Source organism: Scyliorhinus torazame, chromosome 5 (assembly GCF_047496885.1).
Source record: "Scyliorhinus torazame isolate Kashiwa2021f chromosome 5, sScyTor2.1, whole genome shotgun sequence".
Lineage (NCBI taxonomy): Eukaryota > Metazoa > Chordata > Chondrichthyes > Carcharhiniformes > Scyliorhinidae > Scyliorhinus > Scyliorhinus torazame.
Window position 1 is genome coordinate 100367968 of NC_092711.1, and position 22811 is coordinate 100390778.

At 48.2% G+C, this 22811-nt stretch overlaps 1 protein-coding gene across 1 annotated transcript; it reads left to right on the forward strand.

Annotated features, from left to right (window-relative positions):
• The first annotated feature begins 8254 nt into the window (after positions 1-8254).
• On the forward strand, positions 8255-17761 carry LOC140419183 (uncharacterized). Its single transcript, XM_072502952.1, has 3 exons — positions 8255-8318; positions 11697-11812; positions 13542-17761. Exon 3 carries the CDS (start codon positions 13658-13660, stop codon positions 14693-14695), a length of 1038 nt encoding a protein of 345 aa, XP_072359053.1. The 5' UTR covers positions 8255-8318; positions 11697-11812; positions 13542-13657; the 3' UTR covers positions 14696-17761.
• Positions 17762-22811: the final 5050 nt, after the last annotated feature.

Below are 22811 nucleotides of genomic sequence, written 5' to 3' on the forward strand. Positions count from 1 at the left end.
CCTTGTAATGGTTTGTTCCACCCGGGGAAAAAGTATCTGACTGTCTATCTATTCCCCTGATCATCTTATAAACCTCTATCAAGTCGCCCCTCATCCTTCTCCGTTCTAATGAGAAAAGGCCTAGCACCCTCAACCTTTCCTCGTAAGACCTACTCTCCATTCCAGGCAACATCCTGGTAAATTCTCTTTGCACCTTTTCCAAAGCTTCCACATCCTTCCTAAAATGAGGCGACCAGAACTGTACACAGTACTCCAAATGTGGCCTTACCAAAGTTTTGTACAGCTGCATCATCACCTCACGGCTCTTAAATTCAATCCCTCTGTTAATGAACGTGAGCACACCATAGGCCTTCTTCACAGCTCTATCCACTTGAGTGGTAACTTTCAAAGATGTATGAACATAGACCCCAAGATCTCTCTGCTCCTCCACATTGCCAAGAACTCTACCGTTAACCCTGTATTCCGCATTCATATTTATCCTTCCAAAATGGACAACCTCACACTTTTCAGGGTTAAACTCCATCTGCCACTTCTCAGCCCAGCTCTGCATCCTATCTATGTCTCTTTGCAGCCGACAACAGCCCTCCTCACTATCCACAACTCCACCAATCTCCGTATCGTCTGCAAATTTACTGACCCACCCTTCAACTCCCTCATTCAAGTCATTAATGAAAATCACAAACAGCAGAGGACCCAGAACTGATCCCTGCGGTACGCCACTGGTAACTGGGATCCAGGCTGAATATTTACCATCCACCACCACTCTCTGACTTCTATCGGTTAGCCAGTTCGTTATCCAACTGGCCAAACTTCCCACTATCCCATGCCTCCTTACTTTCTGCATAAGCCTACCATGGGGAACCTTATCAAATGCCTTACTAAAATCCATGTACACTACATCCACTGCTTTACCTTCATCCACATGCTTGGTCACCTCCTCAAAGAATTCAATAAGACTTGTAAGGCAAGACCTACCCCTCACAAATCCGTGCTGACTATCCCTAATCAAGCAGTGTCTTTCCAGATGCTCACAAATCCTATCCTTCAGTACCCTTTCCATGACTTTGCCTACCACCGAAGTAAGACTAACTGGCCCGTAATTCCCAGGGTTATCCCTAGTCCCTTTTTTGAACAGGGGCACGACATTCGCCACTCTCCAATCCCCTGGTACCACCCCTGTTGACAGTGAGGACGAAAAGATCATTGCCAACGGCTCTGCAATTTCATCTCTTGCTTCCCATAGAATCCTTGGATATATCCCGTCAGGCCCGGGGGACTTGACTATCCTCAAGTTTTTCAAAATGCCCAACACATCTTCCTTCCTAACAAGTATTTCCTCGAGCTTACCAATCTGTTTCACACTGTCCTCTCCAACAATATCGGCCCTCTCATTTGTAAATACAGCAGAAAAGTACTTGTTCAAGACCTCGCCTATCTCTTCAGACTCAATACACAATCTCCCGCTACTGTCCTTGATCGGACCTACCCTCGCTCTAGTCATTCTCATATTTCTCACATATGTGTAAAAGGCCTTGGGGTTTTCCTTGATCCTACCCGCCAAAGATTGTTCATGCCATCTCTTAGCTCTCCTAATCCCTTTCTTCAGTTCCCTCCTGGCTATCTTGTATCTCTCCAATGCCCTTTCTGAACCTTGTTTCCTCAGACTTACATCAGTCTCCTTTTTCCTCTTAACAAGACATTCAACCTCTCTTGTCAACCATGGTTCCCTCACTCGACCATCTCTTCCCTGCCTGACAGGGACATACATATCAAGGACACGTAGCACCTGTTCCTTGAACAAGTTCCACATTTCACTTGTGTCCTTCCCTGTCAGCCTATGTTCCCAACTTATGCACTTCAATTTTTGTCTGACAACATCGTATTTACCCTTCCCCCAATTGTAAACCTTGCCCTGTTGCACGTACCTATCCCTCTCCATTACTAAAGTGCAAGTCACAGAATTGTGGTCACTATCTCCAAAATGCTCCCCCACTAACAAATCTATCACTTGCCCTGGTTCATTACCCAGTACTAAATCCAATATTGCCCCTCCTCTCGTCGGACAATCTACATACTGTGTTAGAAAAGCTTCCTGGACATACTGCACAAACACCACCCCATCCAAACTATTTGATCGAAAGAGTTTCCACTCAATATTTTGGAAGTTAAAGTCGCCCATGACTACTACCCTATGACTTCTGCACCTTTCCAAAATCTGTTTCCCAATCTGTTCCTCCACATCTCTGCTACTATTGGGGGGCCTATAGAAAACTCCTAACAAGGTGACTGCTCTTTTCCTATTTCTGACTTAAACCCATACTACCTCAATAGGGTGATACTCCTCGAACTGCCTTTCTGCAGCTGTTATACTATCTCTAATTAATAATGCCACCCCCCCACCTCTTTTACCACCCTCCATAATCTTATTGAAACATCTATTACCAGGGACCTCCAACAACCATTTCTGCCCCTCTTCTATCCAAGTTTCCGTGATGGCCACCACATCGTAGTCCCAAGTACCGATCCATGCCTTAAGTTCACCCACCTTATTCCTGATGCTTCTTGCGTTGAAGTATACACACGTCAACCCATCTCCGTGCCTGCAAATACTCTCCTTTGTCAGTGTTCCCTTCCCCACTGCCTCACTACATGCTTTGGCATCCTGAATATCGGCTACCTGAGTTGCTGGACTACAAATCCGGTTCCCATTCCCCTGCCAAATTAGTTTAAACCCTCCCGAACAGTACTAGAAAACCTCCCTCCCAGGATATTGGTGCCCCTCTGGTTCAGATGCAACCCGTCCTGCTTGTACAGGTCCCACCTTCCCCAGAATGCGCTCCAATTATCCAAATACCTGAAGCCCTCCCTCCTACACCATTCCTGCAGCCACGTGTTCAACTGCACTCTCTCCCTATTCCTAGCCTCGCTATCATGTGGCACCGGCAACAAACCAGAGATGACAACTCTGTCTGTCCTGGCTTTTAACTTCCAGCCTAACTCCCTAAACTTGTTTATTACCTCCACACCCCTTTTCCTACCTATGTCGTTGGTACCAATGTGCACCACGACTTCTGGCTGCTCCCCCTCCCCCTTAAGGATCCTGAAGACACGATCCGAGACATCCCTGGCCCTGGCACCCGGGAGACAACATACCTTCCGGGAGTCTCGCTCGCGACCACAGAATCTCCTATCTATTCCCCTAACCATTGAATCTCCTACAACTATTGCTTTTCTATTCTCCCCCCTTCCCTTCTGAGCCCCAGAGCCAGACTCAGTGCCAGAGACCTGGCCGCTAGGGCCTTCCCCCGGTAGGTCATCCCCCACAACAGCATCCAAAACGGTATACTTGTTTTGAAGGGGAACGGCCACGAGGGATCCCTGCACTGTCTGCCTGTTTGTTTTTTCCCCCCTGACTGCAACCCAGCTATTCTTGTCCTGTACCTTGGGTGTGGTTACCTCCTTGTAACTCTTCTCAATCACTCCCTCGGCCTCCCGGATGATCCGAAGTTCATCCAGCTTCAGCTCCAGTTCCCTAACACGGTCTTTGAGGAGCTGAAGTTGGGTGCACTTCCCGCAGGCATAGTCAGCGGGGACACCGGTGGTATCCCTCACCACCCACATCCTACAGGAGGAGCATGCAACTGGCCTAGCCTCCATCCCTTCTTACCTGACAGAATATAGCTGCCCTGTGGACTAACTAGATCTCCTCCCTCCGACTCTGCTCCCAGTCAGCTACACTTTCTGTAAACTCCTGGCTCTCTTTGCAGTCTTGGCGGAAATGTCGGAAACAAAATGAAAGGAGCACCTTACTCCCTCCTCACCTAACTCCCTCGGTCACCAAACTCTTACTATAGCACTCAAAAAGCACAAAATTCAGCACTCAGTGCAAACCTATCATCTCAATGAATCTCTTCTACACTCTCTCCATGGCCTTGACATCCTTCCTGGTGTAAGATCCCCAAAACCTGATCTAATATTCCAACTGCAGCCGAACCAATGATTTGTCCAGGTTTACATGACCTCTGTCCTTTTGAACCCCACACCCAGAATTATAAAACCTTGGATCCCATGAGTTTTTTAAACACTTTATCAACTTGTCCTCCCACATTTAAAAGTTTGTGTATCTGAAACTCCTTTTAGGGTTTGGGAGATATTAACATAACATGGCTGAAATACATTGACATCCAGTGTCTGATATAATGTGTGTTATGGGAGAGAGAAGTTTAGTCTGAATTATAAACTCAAGCAGGCGCTTCACTGCAGACAGGTCACCATGGAAACGCTGATAAGACATTCCTTCACTGCAGAAAGGTCACCGTGGAAATGCTGATAAGACATTCCATTCCACAGAATCGACTCATTGGAAACTAATCGGATGGGGAGAGGACAGAGTTTGTCTGTTATCAAGTCAAAAGGTAACAGGGGCATGGATGAGGTTTCAGCAGCAGTTGGGGTGGGGATGGACACAGGTGACATTATGGAGATTGAAATATCTGGTATTAGTCATGGTGTGGATATGGGGTCAGAATCTCAACTTGGGGTCAGATCTGACCCGGAGATTGTGCAGAGTGTGGTTCAGCCTCAGACAGTTCCCAGGGAGAGGGATGCACTCGGGAGTTAGGAAACCGAATTTGTAATGGTGACTGAAGACAATGGCTTTGATCTTCCCAATTTTTAATTGGAGGAAATTTCTGCTCATCCAGTACTGGATGTGGGACAAGCAGTTTGATAATTGAGTGACAGTGGAGGAATGGAGAGGGATGGGGGTGAGGGAGAGCTGGGTGTTGTCAGTGTACATGTGAAAACTAACACGGTGCTTTTGGATGATGTCACCTACTGGAAGCGTGTTGATGAGAAAATGGAGGGGCTGAGGATAGATCCTTGGGGGACACCGAGTACAAGGAGTTGGAGAGGAAAGGGAGGTTTTGAAGTGGTAGTTGCAATGATGGTGGGGTTAAATATTGTTTTAGGATGGGTGATGATGGTGCATTTAAAGATGAGCGACAGGACGAAGAGAGAGAACTATGAACAATATCACACAACATGGAGAAGGTGAATGGTCAGCAGTTTTGTGAGAATGTGGTTAAATAGTAATAATCAAACAATCTTTATTAGTGTCACAAGTAGGCTGACATTAATACTGCAATGAAGTTACTGTGAAAAACCCCTAGTCACCACACTCCGGTGCCTGTTCGGGTACACAGAGGGAGAATTCAGAATGTCCAATTCACCTAACAAACACGTCTTTCGGGACTTGTGGGAGGAAACAGGAACACCCTGGGAGCAGACACGGGGAGAACGTGCAGACTCCGCACCGACAGTGACCCAAGCCGGGAATCGAACCCAGGACCCTGGCACAGGAGGCAGGTCTAATGGAGAAGATGAGCTCTGATGAAGATAGAGGGTAGGAGAGAAACTGGAGAAAGAGGAGTTCAGAGCTCAGACCAGGTGGAATTTTCGAGACAGTTTGGCCCATTGGTGGAGAGGAAAGCAGCAGAGGCAGCTCATCAGATTGTCTCAATCTCAGTGAGAAAGAAGCTTCATGAACCACACACTTGAGGTGAGGATGGAGGAGACAGGGGCGAGGGAGAGACCTTCAAACAGAACTAACTTGTGATGGGATGTTAAAAGATTCGACACACTTGTGTTAAATAATTGACTTTTATCCAGAATATTATCCCTTATAACTGGATTAGCGTTTATAAATATGAGTCCAACCCGAGTCCAATGAACATGCTTCAGTCCTGGATGTGATTAACAGCAAAATCCAATCACATCAGTTACTTGTGAACCCACTGGTGTCTCAGCAGGTTGCCTGAGTGAATGAATCCCTTTCCACACTGGGAGCAGGTGAATGGCCTCTCCCCAGTGTGAATCCGCTGGTGTAGAGTGAGTTGAGATAATCGTCTGAACCAAGTCCCACAGTCGGAGCACCTGAATAGTTTCTCGTCAGTGTGAACATGTTGATGGGACACCAGTTCCCGAGAACTTTTAAAGCACTTCCCGCATTTAAAAGGTCTCTCATCATTGTGAATCGGCTGGTGTGTCAGCAGTTGGGATGACTGAGTGAATCCATGCCCACACTCTGGACAAGTGAAAGGCTTCTCCCCAGTGTGAACTCACTGGTGCATCAACAGGCTGTATGACTGAGTGAATCCACGCCCACACTCGGGGCAGGTGAAAGGCTTCTCCCCAGTGTGAATGTGTCGATGGGTTGCCAGGTCAGATGGGTAATTGAACGCTTTGCCACAGTCCCCACATTTCCATGGTTTCTCCCTGCTGTGACTGCGCTTGTGTTTTGACAGACCAGATGATTGGCTGAAGCTTCGTCCACACAAAACACGTGTCCGGTTTCTCCCCACTGTGAATTGTGCTATTTCCTTCCATGTTCAAAATCTGATGATATTCAGGTTCCGATCAGTTATACAACAGACAGATTTTGATGTGGTGTTTGGTTGGAGTTTCCCAATTGCACATCCTTCCCTGCTGATACCCTGTGAAATTGAGTTAAAACAAACAAAAGGGAGAGAGAGATCCCACAAAAACACAAAGGCAGGTTGTGAAATTGTGCTGAATCAATCTGGTAACTTGTGGGGCCGGCACTGGGAAAGTGACTACGAAAACTGTTGAACCTTTTGTGAAAAGTGAACTAGTTTGTTAATGTCCTTCAGGGAAGGGAACCTGCCACCCGGTCTGAGCCCACACAAGATTTGGGCCTCTGCAAGAACACAAGAAATAGGAGCAGAAGTAGACCATTCGGCCCTTCGAACCTGCTCTGCCATTGAACACATTTGTGGCTGATCTCAGTCTTCAATTCCACTTTCCCGTTAGCTCTCTATGTCCTTTGACTTCCTGAGAGACCAAAAGTCTCACCATCTCAGCCTTATATATATTCACTGATGGTCACAGTAACTTCATTGCAATGTTAATGAAAGCTTACTTGTGACAATAATGATTATTATTAACATCCACAACCCTCTGGGCTAGAGAATTTAATATGAGAAACAGAGTGAGAGAAAGAGAGTGAGTAGTGGGGGAGAGAGAAAATCAAAAAGATTGATGGAAAGGGAGAGAGTGAGAAAGGAGTGAGGGTAACAGCAAGCAATGGACCAACAACTGAATCACAATTTGACAGAATCTCCTGAACCCTTAACCTCCACCACCTGGATGGAGCAGGACAGCAGATGTATGTGAACATCACCACCTGCAAGTTCCTTTCCAAGACACACACTGTTGAACTTGTCTGACATCCAGTGCTGGATGAGCAGAACTTTCCTCCATTTAAATATTGACAAGACTGAACCCATTCCCTTTCAACCCCGCTACAAACTCCAGTCCCTTGCCACCAATTCCATCCCTGTCCAATGTCTGAGGCTGAAGCTGACTGTTCACAACCATGGTGAAATATTTCACCCCTAGATGAGCTCTTGACCACATATCCACACTGTCACCAAGATTGCCAATTTCCACCTCAGGAACACAGCTCGACTCCACCTTTGTCTCTGTTCATCTGCTGCAGAAACCATCATCCATTCTTCTGTTACCACTTAACCAAATTATTCCAACGCACTCGCAGCCGGACTGCAACATTAAACAACCCCCTCCATCCCATCCCAAACTCTGCTACCCATGTGCATACTCACACCAGCCTCTGTGCCCACTGATCTGCAAATGCTTCCTTTTAAAAGGCACACACAAGTTTAAATTTCTCATTCTTTTCCTCCATGATAATGATCATCCTGATCACTGTAATCTCCTCCACACACACCCCTTTGAGATCGCTGCACTCATTTAATTCCAGCCACTTGAGAATTCCTCATTTTAATCTCTCCACCATTACTGAGTTGCCAAGGCCTCAATTTCAGGAATTTCCTCCTTAAATCTCTCTGACTCTCTGACTCAATTTCCTCCATTAAGATTCTCCTTAAAATCTAATATCTCCTCATGTGGCTCAGTGTCAATTGTTATTTTGTAACGTTTCTCAGAGTCTTAAAAGTTATATTCTGTTCAAGTCACAATATAAATTCGAATTATTGTCACTGCCCTCGGCATATATTCTGCCCCATAAATAAGAATTTGTAACTCAGAGTGAAAGTCTGTCATGAAGACACATTTCAAAAATGTTGCCCCCAACAATGATGGCGATTGAGCCTGCGCTCTGCTGCTCGTGCCCCAATAAAGATGGTGGGTGCGCGTGCGCACTACTGCCAGTGAGCCAAATAACGAGGGCGCATGCGCACCGCTGCCAGTACCAAATAAAGATGGCGGGTGCATAGTCTGGTCTGTAACAAAGCTGCAGCCTCCGCTCAGATCCCCAGGTACCGGTGGTTTATTTTGTCAGATGTTCAGTTTATATAACATGTTTACGAAGCGTGCCTAACAACCCGCATGATCCAGCTCTCCCTCCGTCCCGCCTTTCCCACCTTCACGGATTGTGGATCCTAGAAATAACGTTTTCTGCGTCGCCATTAATCACACTGCGCATGCTTCACTCGGCCCAGTCCCGCCCCTGATTCACTCCGATTGGCGGGAGGACCAGTCACTTCCAACCCCCCCCCCTTCCAGGACCCGTCCACTCTTCTATTGGTCGCGCGATGCCGTCAATCATTGTCCGGGAATTATGAGGGGTCAGGTGAGAGGTCAGTGTTGGGGGCGGGGTTTACAAATCCCGAGTGCGGCCCCAGAGCTGAACAATGAACATTCTCCACTCTCACTGTCCGCCACTTCCGGCTTCTCTCCACAAACAACCTCACAGAGACCAGGGGGGAGACACTGACCCAGTGACAATGTCACTGCATTAGTCACCCAGAGAGACAGGAGAATGTTCTGGGGACATTACATTAATAAAATCTGGAATTTAAAGTTCGTTTCAGTGATGGTGACTGAGGGTCACTGAGAAAATCTCCAATGTAATTGGATTAGGTCAAAAAGGCAGAACGTAGGAAACTAGTTATTTTAAAGCCTGTTGTTGGGAAACTGTTGGAATCCATGATTGAGGAAGTAATAACTGGACATTTGGAAAGTCAAACTGCAATCCATCAGAGTCAGCGTGGTTTTGTGAAGGGTAAATCGTGTTTGACTCATTTCTTGCAGTTCTTGGAAGATGTAACAAGCCAAGTGGATAATGGGGTCCTGTCGATGTATTTTGACTCCCAGAATACATTTGATAAAGTGTCACATAAAAGGTAATAATAAAGGTAAAATCCCACGGGGTTGAGAGATATTAGCTTGGATAGAGGATTGGCTAACCAACAGACAACAGAGAGTGGGGTTAGATTTATTGACACATGTACTGAAGAAAAATGTTTTTACCCAGAGGGTGGCGAGGGTCTGGAATGCACTGCCGAGGAGGGTGGGAGAGACGGTTGTCTCACATCCTCTAAAAAAGTACCTGGATGAAGACTGGCACGTCCTAACATTAAAGGCTATGAGCCAAGTGCTGGCAAATGGGATTAGGTAGGTGGGTCAAGTTTATCATGTGTTAGTGCAAACTCGATGGACCGAAGGGCCTCTCCTGCACTGGGAAATAAATGAAATGAAAATTGCTGATTGTCACAAGTAGGCTTCAAATGAAGTTACTGTGAAAAGCCCCTATTCGCCACATTCTGGCGCTTGTTTGGGGAGGCTGGTACGGGAATTGAACCATGCTGCTGGCCTGCCCAGTGTGCTAAACCAGCCCCTCTGTGTTGCTGATGATACAAAGTTCGGTGGCATCACAGACAGCATAGATGATTGCATTATATTGCAAGAAGATATTGACAGACAAGGTCAATGGGCAAGATTGTGGTAATGTAAACATGTGTGAGGTTATCTGTTTGGAACCAAAAAAGGATAGAACTGAGTACTTTCTAAATGGAAGGAGGTTAAGTACAGTGGATGTCCGAAGAGATTTGGGGTTCATAGAATCTATGGCACGGAGACCGGCCCTTCGGCCCAAACCGGTCCATGCCAACCAAAAAGCTCATCTAGGTCAATCCCATTTGCCTGCATTTGGCCCATATCCCTCTGAACCTTTCCTAACCATGTATCTGTCCAAATGCCTTTACAATCTTGTCAATGTCCCTGCCTCAACTACTTCCTCCGGCAGCTCATTCCGTACCATCCTCTGTGTAAAACCATTGCTCCTTAGGTTCCCATTAATTCTTTCCTCTCTGAACTTAAACCAAAGCCCTCTAGTTCTCGATTCCCCAACCCTGAGAAAAAGACTGAGTGTATTCACCCTGTCCACGCTTCTCATGATCTTATACATCTCAATAAGATCACCCCTCAGTCTCCTACGCTCCAAAGATAAAGGTCCTGGCCTGTCCAATCTCTCCCTTTCACTCAGTCTCTTGAGTCCTGGCAACATCCTTGTAAATCTCTTCTTCACTCTCTCCAGTTTAATAACATCTTTCCCATAGCAAAGCAGCCAAAACTGAACACAATACTCCAGGTGCGACCTCACCAACGTCCTGTACAACTGCAACATAACTTCCCAACTTGTATACTCAGTGCCCTGACTGATGAAGGTTAGCACGCCAAAAGCCTTCTTCAGAGAATTTATAGTGCAGAAGGAGGCTATTCGGCCCATCGAGCCTGCACCGGCCCTTACAAAAAGCACCCTACTCAAGCCCACTTATCTACCCTATCCCCGTAACCCAGTAACTCCCACTTAACCTTTTTTTTGGACACTAAGGGCAATTTAGCAAGGCCAGTCCACCGAACCCGCACATCTTTAGACTGTGGGAGGAAACCAGGGAACACACGCAGACACGGGGAGAACGTGCATACTCCGCACAGACAGTGAACCAGCTGGGAATCGAACGGGGGTCCCTGGAGCTGTGAAGCAACTGTGGTAACCACTGTGCTACCGTGCTGCCCTATCGACCTGTGACTCCACCTTTAGAGAACCGTGCACCTGAACTCCAAGATCCTTCTGTTCCATGATACACCCTCAGGCCTTACCATTCACTGTGAAAGTCCGACCTTGATTTCTGAAATGCAACTACTCACACTTATCTGAATTGAATTCCATTTGCCATTTCTCGGCCCACTTCCCCAGCTGATCAAGTGCCTGCTGCAATTTTTGATAACCTTCCTCACTGCCGCCAAGACCACCTATTTTAGTGTCATCTGCAAACTTCTTGATCATGTCTTGTACATTCTCATCCAAATCGTTGATTATAGATATAAACAGCAATCTCCTAGTTACTGATCTCCGAGTTACTCCCTATTTAGTTTATTACTCCAGTTTCTCAAATTTAGAACAGATTCCCAATCAGCCAATCAGCTTTACTCTGAGGTAAGTTATTTATATTTACTGTTCAAAGCTTCTCCTCCCCGGATTCGGGCCAAATCCGCTCCCTGCCGACTAGGCTATGAATCCCTGAGGTAAGTTATTTATATTTACTGTTCCGAAGCTGCTCCTGCCTGAGTTCGCACCAACTCCACTCCCTGCGTTGGTGAGATTCATACCTGGGTGTCTGGAAAATCGTTAGGACAGTAACTGTCCTGTAAGGTAATGAGTCCTTTTGCTTCCCAATTGGCCGAGGAAGGCAGTGTGTCACAAGGATGGATGTGTTGACCGATTAATGGCTGGAGGATGGGGGCAGGTCATGTGATCAAACCTCCAGGAATACATTTAATCAAAGTTGGCAAGGAGAGAATGTTGTGAATTTCTATCCTAAACTGACAGTGAGGTTTCTGTAAATTTACAGGATACTGGAAGTAGAGGTTTAACAGACGGGAAACGCAAACCAAACGTCACATCGCGATCTGACAGAGTCACTTGGTTCATAAGAAACTGAATTTCAGCAGCATCTGGGTGTGGAAGGTAAAAGGTTTTTTCTGTTCTGTCAGTGAGGGAAGATTTCAGGTCTCAGTGTGACTGCAAAAGCCCCGAGATTCACAAACCCTGGTTAGGCCAAACCTGGAGAACTGTGTTCAGTTCTGGGCAACAAGCCTGAGGAAGGATAGAATGGCCTCGGAGGGAGTGTAGCACAGATTTACCTGAGTGATATCTGAACCCCCTGGGGTTAAATTACCAAACTAGATTACACAAAGGAGTCAGAGACATGATGGCACAAAGGGCATTCGGCCCATTGAGACCATGCTAGCTCACTGGGGCAATCCAGTCAGTGCCATTCTCCTGCTCTATCCCTGTATCTTCGCAGGTTTATTTCCCTCAGATGTCTATCCAATTTCCTTTTGAAATCAAATCGTTCATTGTGTCTATTTTCAAACTCCCTCATAGGCAGCAAGTTTCAGGTCATTGCCACTGGCTGTGTAAAAACATAAATCTCATATCACCTCATATCTCCTGTACCTTTTACATACAAACTCAGAACAGGCCACTCGGCCCCTCGAGCCTGCTCAGCATTGAATAAGATTGCAGCTGATCTCATTCTAACGTTAACTCCACATTCCTGCCTACCCCTGATGACCTTTCACCTCCTTGCTCATCAAGAATCTATCCAGCTCTGCCTTAAAAATATTCAAGGACTCGGCTTCCACTGCCTTTTAAGGACGCGAGTTCCAAAGTCTTACAGCCCTCAAAAGAATACAAAATCCTCATCTCCATCTGAAATGGGTGACCCGTTATTTTGCAACAGTGGTGCCTCGTTCTCGATTCCCCCACAAGAGGAAACATCCTCTCCACATCCACCCTGTCAAAACCCCTCAGGATCTTATATAGATCAATCCAGGTTTTACCCAAAACTTTAAATCTTTGTCCCTGGATGATTAGTGAATGGAAACAGAGTTTCTTTATCCACCTGATGGAAACCTGGCATAATCTTGAGTTCCTGAATCAAATCTCCCCTCAACCTTCTTTGCTGGAACCATTCTGCAAAATCTCCTCTGCACCTTCTCCAAGAACCTTCAGATCCTTCCTGAAAAGTGGTGACCAGAGCTTTAGAAAGATTCATCGAATAGAATTGGAATCATAGAATTCCTACAGTGCAGGAGGCCACTCAGCCCATCGAGTCTGCACTGATTCGCTGAAAGGACACCCTGCCTCGGTCCACACCCCCACCCTGTCCCTGTAACTCCATAGCCCCACATAACCTGCGCATCCCTGGACACTAAGGGGCAATTTATCAAGGCCAATCCACCTAACTTTCCCTTCATTGGACTGTTGGAGGAAACCTGAGCACCGGGTGGAAACCCACGCCGACACGGGGAGGAAGTGCAGACCCCCCACAGACAGTCACCAAGGCCGGAATTGAACTCGGGTCCCTGGCACTGTGAGGCAAAAGTGCTAACCACTGTGCCACCAGAAGCATAGTTTTGGTATCAATATTACTGTTTATGAAGCTGAAGATCGAATTTGCTTTGCCAACTGCTCTCTTAGTATGTCTGTAGATATACAAAATCCCTCTTCACCTCTTTCTCTCTCCTCCCAAAGAGGCCAGTTGGGTTTTTATGACAATCCAGCAGTTTTCATGGTCACTTTTTCCCAGTGTCGGCCCCACAAGTGACCAGATTCATTCAGCTCAATTTCACAACCTGCCTTTGTGTTTCTGTGGGTTCTCTCTCACTCCCTATTTTCTGTTTTCAATCAGTTTCACAGGGTGTTCGAAGGGGAGGCTTCAAAGTCCAGAAACTGAAACCAAGCATCACATCAGGATCTGACAGAGTCCTCAATTTATCATATCCTGAATATCAACGTACTTTGAACATGGAAGGAAAAAGCATCGTTCACAGTGGGGAGAAACCGTACACGTGTTGTGTGTGTGGACGAGGATTCAGTCGATCATCAGGCCTCACAAGCCACAAATGCAGTCACACTGAGGAGAAACCATGGAAATGTGCGGACTGTGGGAAAGGATTCACTTCCCCATCCCAGCTGGAAACTCATCGACGCAGTCACACTGGGCAGAGACCATTCGCCTGCGCTGAGTGTGGGAAGGGATTCACTCGGTTATCCACTCTGTCCACACACCAACGAGTTCACACTGGGGAGAGACCATTCACCTGCCCCAAGTGTGGGAAGGGATTCACTGAGTCATCCGCTCTGTCCAGACACCAGCGAATTCACACTGGGGAGAGACCATTCACCTGCTCCGAGTGTGAGAAGGGATTCAGTGATTCATCCAACCTGCGGAAACACCAGCGAATTCACACTGGGGAGAGGCCGTTCACCTGCTCTCAGTGTGGGAAGGGATTTGCTATTTCAGCCCACTTGCTGAGACACCAGAAAGTTCACACTGATGAGAGACCGTTTAAATGTCCAGACTGCGGGAAGTGCTATAAAAGTTCTGGGAATCTGATGAGCCATCAACGTATTCACACTGACGAGAGACCGTTCAGGTGCTCTCACTGCGGGACTGGGTTTAGACGATCATGTGACCTCACTGCACATCAGCGAATTCACACTGAGGAGAGGCCATTCACCTGCGCCGAGTGTGGGAAGGGATTCACTCAGTCATCCAACCTGTCCACACACCAGAGAATTCACACTGGGGAGACGCCATTCGCCTGCGCCGAGTGTGGGAAGGGATTCACTCAGTCATCCGCTCTGTCCACACACCAGCGAGTTCACACAGGGGAGAGACCATTCACCTGCTCAGAGTGTGGGAAGGGATTCACTCGGTCATTCGCTCTGTCCACACACCAGCGAGTTCACACAGGGGAGAGACCATTCACCTGCTCCGAGTGTGGGAAGGGATTCACTACTTCACCCAACCTGCTGAGACACCAACGAGGCCACAAGTAACCACAGTGATTGGATTTTGCTGTTCCTCACATTCAGGACTGAACCATATTCATTTGGGTCTCTTTCTGCTGATAACAAACTACAGCCCATTTACAGGGGCTAATATTCTGGCTGAAAGTCAAATAAATTGACTTAAGACAATAAGACATAGGAGCGGAAGTAAGGCCATTCGGCCCATCGAGTCAACTCCAGCATTCAATCATGGCTGATTTCAACTCCATTTACCCGCTCTCTCTCCATAGCCCTTAAATTCTTGATTTCTCAAGGAATTATCAACTTCTGTCTTAAAGACACTCAACGTCCCGGCCTCCACTGCCCTCTGTGGAAATGAATTCCACAGACCCACCACTCTCTGGCTGAAGAAATTTCTCCTCATCTCTGTTCTAAAGTGACTCCCTTTTATTCTAAGGCTGTGCCCCCGGGTCCTAGTCTCCCCTGCTAATGGAAACAACTTCCCTCCGTCCACCCTATCTAAGCCATTCATTATCTTGTAAGTTTCTATTAGATTCCCCTCAACCTCCTAAACTCCAATGAATATAATCCCAGGATCCTCAGACGTTCACCGTATGTTAGGCCTACCATTCCTGGGATCATCCGTGTGAATCTCCGCTGGACCCGCTCCAGTGCCAGTATGTCCTTCCTGAGGTGTGGGGCCCAAAATTGCTCACAGTATTCTAAATGGGGCCGAACTAATGCTTTATAAAGCTTCAGAAGTACATCCCTGCTTTTATATTCCAAGCCTCTTGAGATAAATGACAACATTGCATTTGCTTTCTTAATTACGGACTCAACCTGCAAGTTTACCTTTAGAGAATCCTGGACTAGGACTCCCAAGTCCCTTTGCACTTCAGCATTATGAATTTTGTCACCGTTTAGAAAATAGTCCATGCCTCTATTCTTTTTTCCAAAGTGCAAGACCTCACACTTGCCCACGTTGAATTTCATCAGCCATTTCTCCATCCCAGCTGCAAACTCATCAATGCAGTCACACTGGGCAGAGACCATTCACCTGCTCCAAGTGTGGGTAGGGATTCACTCGGTTATCCACTCTGTCCACACACCGGCGAGTTCACACAGGGGAGAGACCATTCACCTGCCCCAAGTGTGGGAAGAGATTCACTCAGTCATCCGCTCTGTCCACACACCAGCGAATTCACACAGGGGAGAGACCATTCACCTGCTCAGAGTGTGAGAAGGGATTCAGTGATTCATCCAACCTGCGGAAACACCAGCGAATTCACACTGGGAGAGACAGTGGCGTCGCGAGCGGAGCGGCCGCGATGAGGAGAAGCTCCTGCTGGTCCACGATATCGCGGTCTTTTTCGGGGGGCTCCCCACTGTTTTAAAAAAAAAAATTAAACTTCTCCGGGGTCAGCCCTGCCTCCCTCGCCCAAGTGTCAAAGCTCCGTTTCAGGGAGCCGGAGGGTTGGAAGGGTGAGGGGTGGGGGAAGAGACTGGTCTCGGTGGGTTCGGTGGAGCGGCTGCACGTGGAGGAGGAACGGGACAACCTGAAAGCCGGACCTGAAAATTTGAAAGGAGCAGCGGGGGCGGAGCCAAACAGGCCGAGGCGGCAGGCCCAGAGCCAGGGCGTGATGTCGGTGAGATGTCCCACATCGGATGTCCCGCCTAGAATGTGGTAAGAAGACAAGCCTGGTCCCAGGGACATTCTGGAGGAATACAAAAAAGAAGAGAAAGATGTTTTAAAGAAATTTGGTGAAAAATTTTTTCTCCCTTTTTTTTTTTTGAAGGAAGAAAATGTTTTTGTTTTTTCTATTAAAAAAAAAAAGAAAGGATTGAAGAAGGTGGAAAAAAAAGGAAAAATAATAAGCCGTTAAAGGATGCGAAAAGCAGCATTGAGAAAGGTTGGAAACACGGGCTCGCCGTTGAATGAGAAGACGAGCAAAAGTGCTGACAAGATGGCGGATGCCGGACCGCGTGGTGGGTCAGCACTATTTACGGTGGAGAAGATGACCGAGGTGATGGTGGTGGAGCTGGAAAAGCAGTTTGTGAGGCACATGGAGGCGTTGAGGAAGGAGACGGTGGTCGCATTGAAGTCATTGAGGGTAGCTGTGGCAAAGACATCGGCCGAGGTGAGAGCAGGGCGAGAAGGTGAAGGAAGTGGAGGCGGCCGTGTCGCAGCACATCGACCAGCTCACCTCGCTGGGGGACGAGCTACGGAGGGTCGTGGAGGTCAACAGAGAACTCCGAGCAAAGCTCGAGGACTTGGAGAACCGCTCGAGGCGGCACAATCTGAGAATTGTGGGCTTGCCCGAAGGGACAGAGGGTCCAAGGCCAACAGAGGACTTCGCTAAGAAGCTGGCGGAGTTGATGGGGGAGGGTGAGAACCCCTCCCGGTACGAGCTGGACCGAGCTCATCGGTCATTAACGCCGAAGCCCAAAGTGAATGAGCCGCCAAGAGCAGTAATTATCTGCTTCCATAAGTACTGCATGAAGGAGAAGGTGTTAAGCTGGGCGAAGGAGAAGCGCGAGGTGCAGTGGGATGCTGCTGGAGTTTGGATCTACCAGGACGTGACGGTGGAGTTGGCAAAAAGACGAGCGGCGTTCTGGCGAGTGAAAGCGGCACCGTACAAAAAGGGGGTGCGAAGCTGAGGGTGACGTATGATGCCAAAGACTTTTATTTCGAGACAGCGGAGGCGGCTGAGGCATTCGTGCGGGCAGAAGGCTTGGGACAGACGTGAGGAGCGGAGCTGGAAGAGGGACTGGGCTGTGATTGGGGAGCTGGAAAATGTATCAATGCTATAACTTTCTTTTTACTGACGTGTATTGTAATTTAATTCTCTTCACATTGTTGCAGAGTTCAGGTTATTGGTTGGGTTGATTGGCATTCTGTGTTGCGACGGTTATATCTTAGTTTAGTGAATTGTATGGGTTGGATTGTTGTTCTTGCTTTTTCTTTCTCTGGGACTGGGTAGGAGGGACTGGTATTTCTTGGCGGGGGAGCCACTCGCGCTAGCTAATTAAAGTCAGCTAGTGAACGGAGGTGAGGTGCGAGGAGGGCTGCGGACATTGGAGCCTGGTTAGCAGGTTTCGATGGGCCTACGAGGCAAGCGGGGGGGAGGGGGGGGGTGGAGATTGATGCTGGGAGATGTTTTTTTGAGAGGAAATGTTGGGGGGGATTTGGGAGGGGGGGGGAAGGGGTTTGATGTTACTGGATAGGATATGGGTCAGGCTCATGGGGCAGGGCCCGGTGGTATGATGATGGTGGATAAGAAGGGTGGGGTGGGGTGAGAGACCCCCAGTTGGGATAGTCATATGGAATGTGAGGAGGTTAGAAGGTCCGGTCAAGAGGTCAAGGGTGCTTGCGCATCTTAAAAGTTTGAAAGCAATGTAAAAGATGTAGCAATGCTGCAGAAGACTCACTTGAGGGTGAAGGAGCAGGTGAGACTTAAAAAGGGCTGGGTTAGTCAGGGGTTTCACTCTGGATTTGACGGAAGGGCTCGAGGGGTAGTGGTGCTGGTCAGCAAAAGAGTACGCTTCCAGATGGAGAAGGTGGTGGCAGATCAGGGGGGTAGATATGTGATTGTGACAGGGAAACTGGAGAGGAGGTTTGTGGCGCTGTTCAGTGTATATGGCCCCAATTGGGACGATGTGGGATTCGCAAAGAAGGTGCTTAGGGCCATCCCCGACATGGACACACACAAACTGTTGGTGGGGGGGACTGGAACTTGGTGCAGGAGCCTAGGTTGGACAGGTCACAGCCGCGCTTGCTGGTCCCATCCGGGGGGGGAGGGGGGGGCAAAGGCGCTGGCTGGGCTAATGGTGGAAATGGGAGGGGTGGACTCTTGGAGGTTTCTGCACCCGAGGGAATGGGAGTACTCGTTTTTCTCAGCAGTCCATAAGGTCTCGCAGATCGACTTTTTCGTGGTGGGAAAGGCTTTGCTGGCTGGGGTAAGGGGTTGGAATACTCGGCAATTGCAGTGTCAGATCACGCTCCACATTGGATGAATATGGTACTGGAGAAGGGGGCAGCGCAGAGACCGGGATGGAAATTAGATGTGGGACTTTTGGGGAATGAAGTGTTTTTCTTTGACAAAATTGAAAAGGTAATTAAGGAATATGTAAATTTCAACTGTCCGGGTGAGGTGTCGAAGGCAGTTGTCTGGGAGGCTCTAAAGGCGATGGTGAGGGGGGAGGTGATTTTGTTTAAGGCCAGGGTGGACAAAGAGGAGATGTTGGAGCGGCAGAGGGTAATAGATGAGATGTTGGAGGTAGATAGGAGTCATGCAGAAGATGGGGACTAAGCAAAGCTGGAAAAGAGGAAGGAACTACAGGCGAGCTTTGACCAACTATCTACCAGGAAGGCGGTGCGCCAGCTGAGACGAGCAAGGGATGCAGTTTACGAACATATGTTAGCAGGTCAGCTCCGGAGGGAAGCAGCGGCAAGGGAAATAGTTCAAGTGAGGGATAGGGCGGGGAAGTTGGTAGTAGCTCTGCAACTGATTAACAAGGTTTTTGAGGAATTTTATGAGGGGTTGTCCAGGTCAGAGTCACCTGGGGGAGACCATGAGATGCAGGAATTTCTAGATGGGTTGGAGTACCCGAGGTTAGGGGAGGGGAACAGGACTACATGAGAGTGAGCGATAGTGGAGCAGGAGATAAAGGATGCGATTGGGAGGATGCAGGGCCGGATGGGTTTCCGGTGGAATATTATAAAAAATTTAAGGATAGGCTGGTACCCCTGATGGTGGGGATGTTTGAGGAGGCGATAGGGAAGGGGGTGTTGCCACAAACTTTGGGGCTGGCATCGATTTCACTGTTGCTAAAAAAAGATAAGGATCCGATGGAGTGTGGGTCGTATAGGCTCGCATCGCTTCTGAATGTGGACGCAAAAGTATTGGCGAAGGTACTGGCCGGTAGGCTGGGGGAGTGCCTCCCGAAGGTGATATGTGAAGATCAGACGGGGCTCGTGATAGGGAAGCAGCTCTTTTCAAATGTTAGAAGTGTATTGAACGTCGTTATGGCGCCGGCAGAGGGGAAGGAAACAGAGGTGGTTGTGGAATTGGACGCTGAGAAAGCGTTTGACCAAGTAGAATGGGGGCACTTGATGGCAGTTCTGCACCGATTTGGGATTGGACCAAAATTTGTGGACTGGGTAAAGCTACTGTATAAGGAGCCGGGGCCAGTGTCCGCACAAACAACATCAGCTCAAGATACTTTTCTCTCCACCGTGGGACTAGGCAGGGATGTACTATGTCCCCCCTGCTGTTTGCACTTGCGATTGAGCCGTTGGACATCACATTAAGAGGTTTGGGGGTATGGAAAGGAATAGTGCGGGGGTGGGGTGAATAGAGCATAGGGTGTCCTTATATGCCGATGACTTGCTGTTACACGTGTCGGAACCGAGTGTGTCGATAGGGGGAATATTGGAGCTGCTTCGGGGGTTTGGGTCTTTCTCGTGGTATAAACTAAATCGAGACAAGAGTGAGTATTTTGTGGTGTCTTGGCGGTGGGTGGGGGCCGGTGTGTCGGGGCTGCCATTCCGTAGGGCAGGGACTCACTTTAGATACCTGGGGGTGCAGGTTGCCCGGGAGTGGGGGGGAGGGGGGCTCCGCAAGTACAACATTTCTAGTTTGGTGGAGAGAGTGAAAGCTGACCTGGCAAGTTGGGATGGTCTCTGTCGCTGGCGGGTCGGGTACAGCCGGTTAAAATGAACGTGTTGCTACGATTTCTGTTTATTTTCCAATGCCTGCTGATTTTCCTACCAAAGGCTTTTTTCAGAGAGATTGAGGGAAGGATTACTTCATTTATAATGGAGGGAAGGTGGCCAGAGTTAGAAAGATGCTGCTACAGAGGGGAAGGCAGGCAGGGGGTTTGCGTCTTCCGAACCTGATGTATTATTACTGGGCAGCGAATGTGGAGGAGGTGCGGAGCTGGGTCTGAGGGGTTGATTCCCAGTGGGTCAGAATGGAGGAGCGTTTGTGCAGGGGGTCAGGATTGAAAGCACTAGCAACAGCGCCGCTCCCGATGGCCCCGGGGAAATACTCAGGGAGTCTGGTAATAATAGCTTCATTGTAAATCTGGAGGCAGTTTCGCCAACACTTCGGGTTGGGGGCAGGGTCAAGGGAAATGCCGATTCGGGGGAACCACAGATTTGAACCAGCGAAGTGGGATGGAAATTTTCAGAAATGGGAGGAGAAGGGGATTAAGTCACTAAAAGATTTGTTTCTTAGGGGTCGGTTTGCAGGATTGAAGGAGCTGGAAGCGAAGTATGGGCTGGAGCAGGGGGAAATGTTTAAATACATGCAGGTTCGAGATTTTGCCAGAAAGGAGATACAGAGCTTCCCGGTGGAGCCGGCCTCCACATTACTGGAGGAGGTAGTGTCAGCGATGTAAGGAGCTATTTTGGAAGAGGAGAAGGCACCACTGGAAGGGATCAAAGCAAAGTGGGAGGAAGAGTTGGGAGAGGATATGGAGGAGGGGTTCTGGTGTGAGGTGCTCCGGAGAGTGAATGCCTCCACCTCGTGCACGAGGTTGGGGCTGATGCAGCTGAAGGTGGTATACAGAGCACACCTCACGAGGGCGAGTATGATCCGATTCTTTGAAGGAGTAGAGGATGTGTGGGAACGTTGTGGAGGAGGTGTGGGGGGGATCACATTCATATGTTTTGGCCCTGTCCAAAGCGAGAGGATTACTGGAAGGAGGTTTTTAGGATAATTTCTAACATGGTGCACGTGAAACTGGACCCGGGTCCCCGGGAGGCCATATTCGGGGTGACGGACCAGCCAGGGTTGCAAACGGGTGCGGAGGCAGATGTTGTAGCCTTCGCCTTGTTGATCGCCCAAAGGCGGATCCTGATAGGTTGGAGAGCAACCATTCCACCCTGTGCCTTGGCGTGGTGGGGGGGACCTGTTGGAATTCTTGACTCTTGAGAAGGTTAAGTTTGAACTGAGGGGAAGGATGGAGGGTTCTACAATTCATGGGCATTATTCATTATGCACTTTCAAGAACGGAATAACATCGAACATTAGTTGGGGCGGGTTGGGGGGAGGGGGCTGTGTGTTAAAGGCATCTATGGGTGATCCCTAATTCCTTTTTGTCATTTGTTTGTGTGAACATGGTTTGGTGGGAGGATGGGATTGTTGTTATTGATATGGGGATTTACATATTTGTTAGATTATTGTTTATTGTTGGTGGGTGTAAATTTGGGAGAAAATGTGAAAAAGGAGGAGAATAAAAACAAATATGTAAAAAAAAAAACAGTGCCAGTTACTGTGAAAAACCCCTAGTTGCCACATTCTGGTGCCTGTTTGGGTACACAGAGGGAGAATTCAGAAAGTCCATATTACCTAACCGCACGTTTCGGGACTTGTGGGAGGAAACCGGAGCACCCGGAGGAAAACCCACGCAGACACGGGGAGAACGTGCAGACTCCACACAGACAGTGACCCAAGCTGGGAATCGAAACTGGGACCCTGGAGCTGTGAAGCAACAGTGCTATACACTGTGCTACCGTGCCGCCCATCCCACCCAGCGACAATGCACTGTTTTATCCAGACCCAAGAGTAGATTCAAGATGTCACGTTCGGCACAAGGATACTAGATATTACAGACTGTAAGATCCACAAACTCTGCCAAGATGGCTGCAACTTAACATGTTATTATGGACATTAAACTGTGGGCAACATTCGATTCTGTGACCAATATTTAGTTAAACACGGACCTAAATAAGGAAACTTTGCAGCCACATGTGAAGTTTAAATGTCTCGTTGTGTCAGGATGAACCAGCATTTGAGGAATATGAAATCTCTGGACTGTTGGTCTCCAAGTGTCCTATTGAACACAGGAGAATGAGCTCGAATTGGGGCAGAGATAAGCGTGAGTGAGCATCGTAAACTGCTATTGTATCGGGGTGTTCTGGGTCTGAGTTTTAACCCTGCAGTTAATTGTCAGGGATGCAGTATAATAAACCCTGAACAAAGCAAATGTGTGTGTGAGAAGCATCTGAAGCACCAGGAACCTGCTGAAACAGCAGAGCTGAATGTTTTCCAGTGCAGCCACAGTACTGAACATATTCCAGCTTCCAAGCCCACCTGAGAACCAACCTCCTGTCGATTCATCTACAGAAAGCTTCAGAGACTCGTGAGAATTATTCGTT

Bases quoted from the DNA above. Each gene is read 5' to 3' on its own strand.
- LOC140419183 (XM_072502952.1), top strand. From the start codon at position 13,658: ATGGAAGGAAAAAGCATCGTTCACAGTGGGGAGAAACCGTACACGTGT.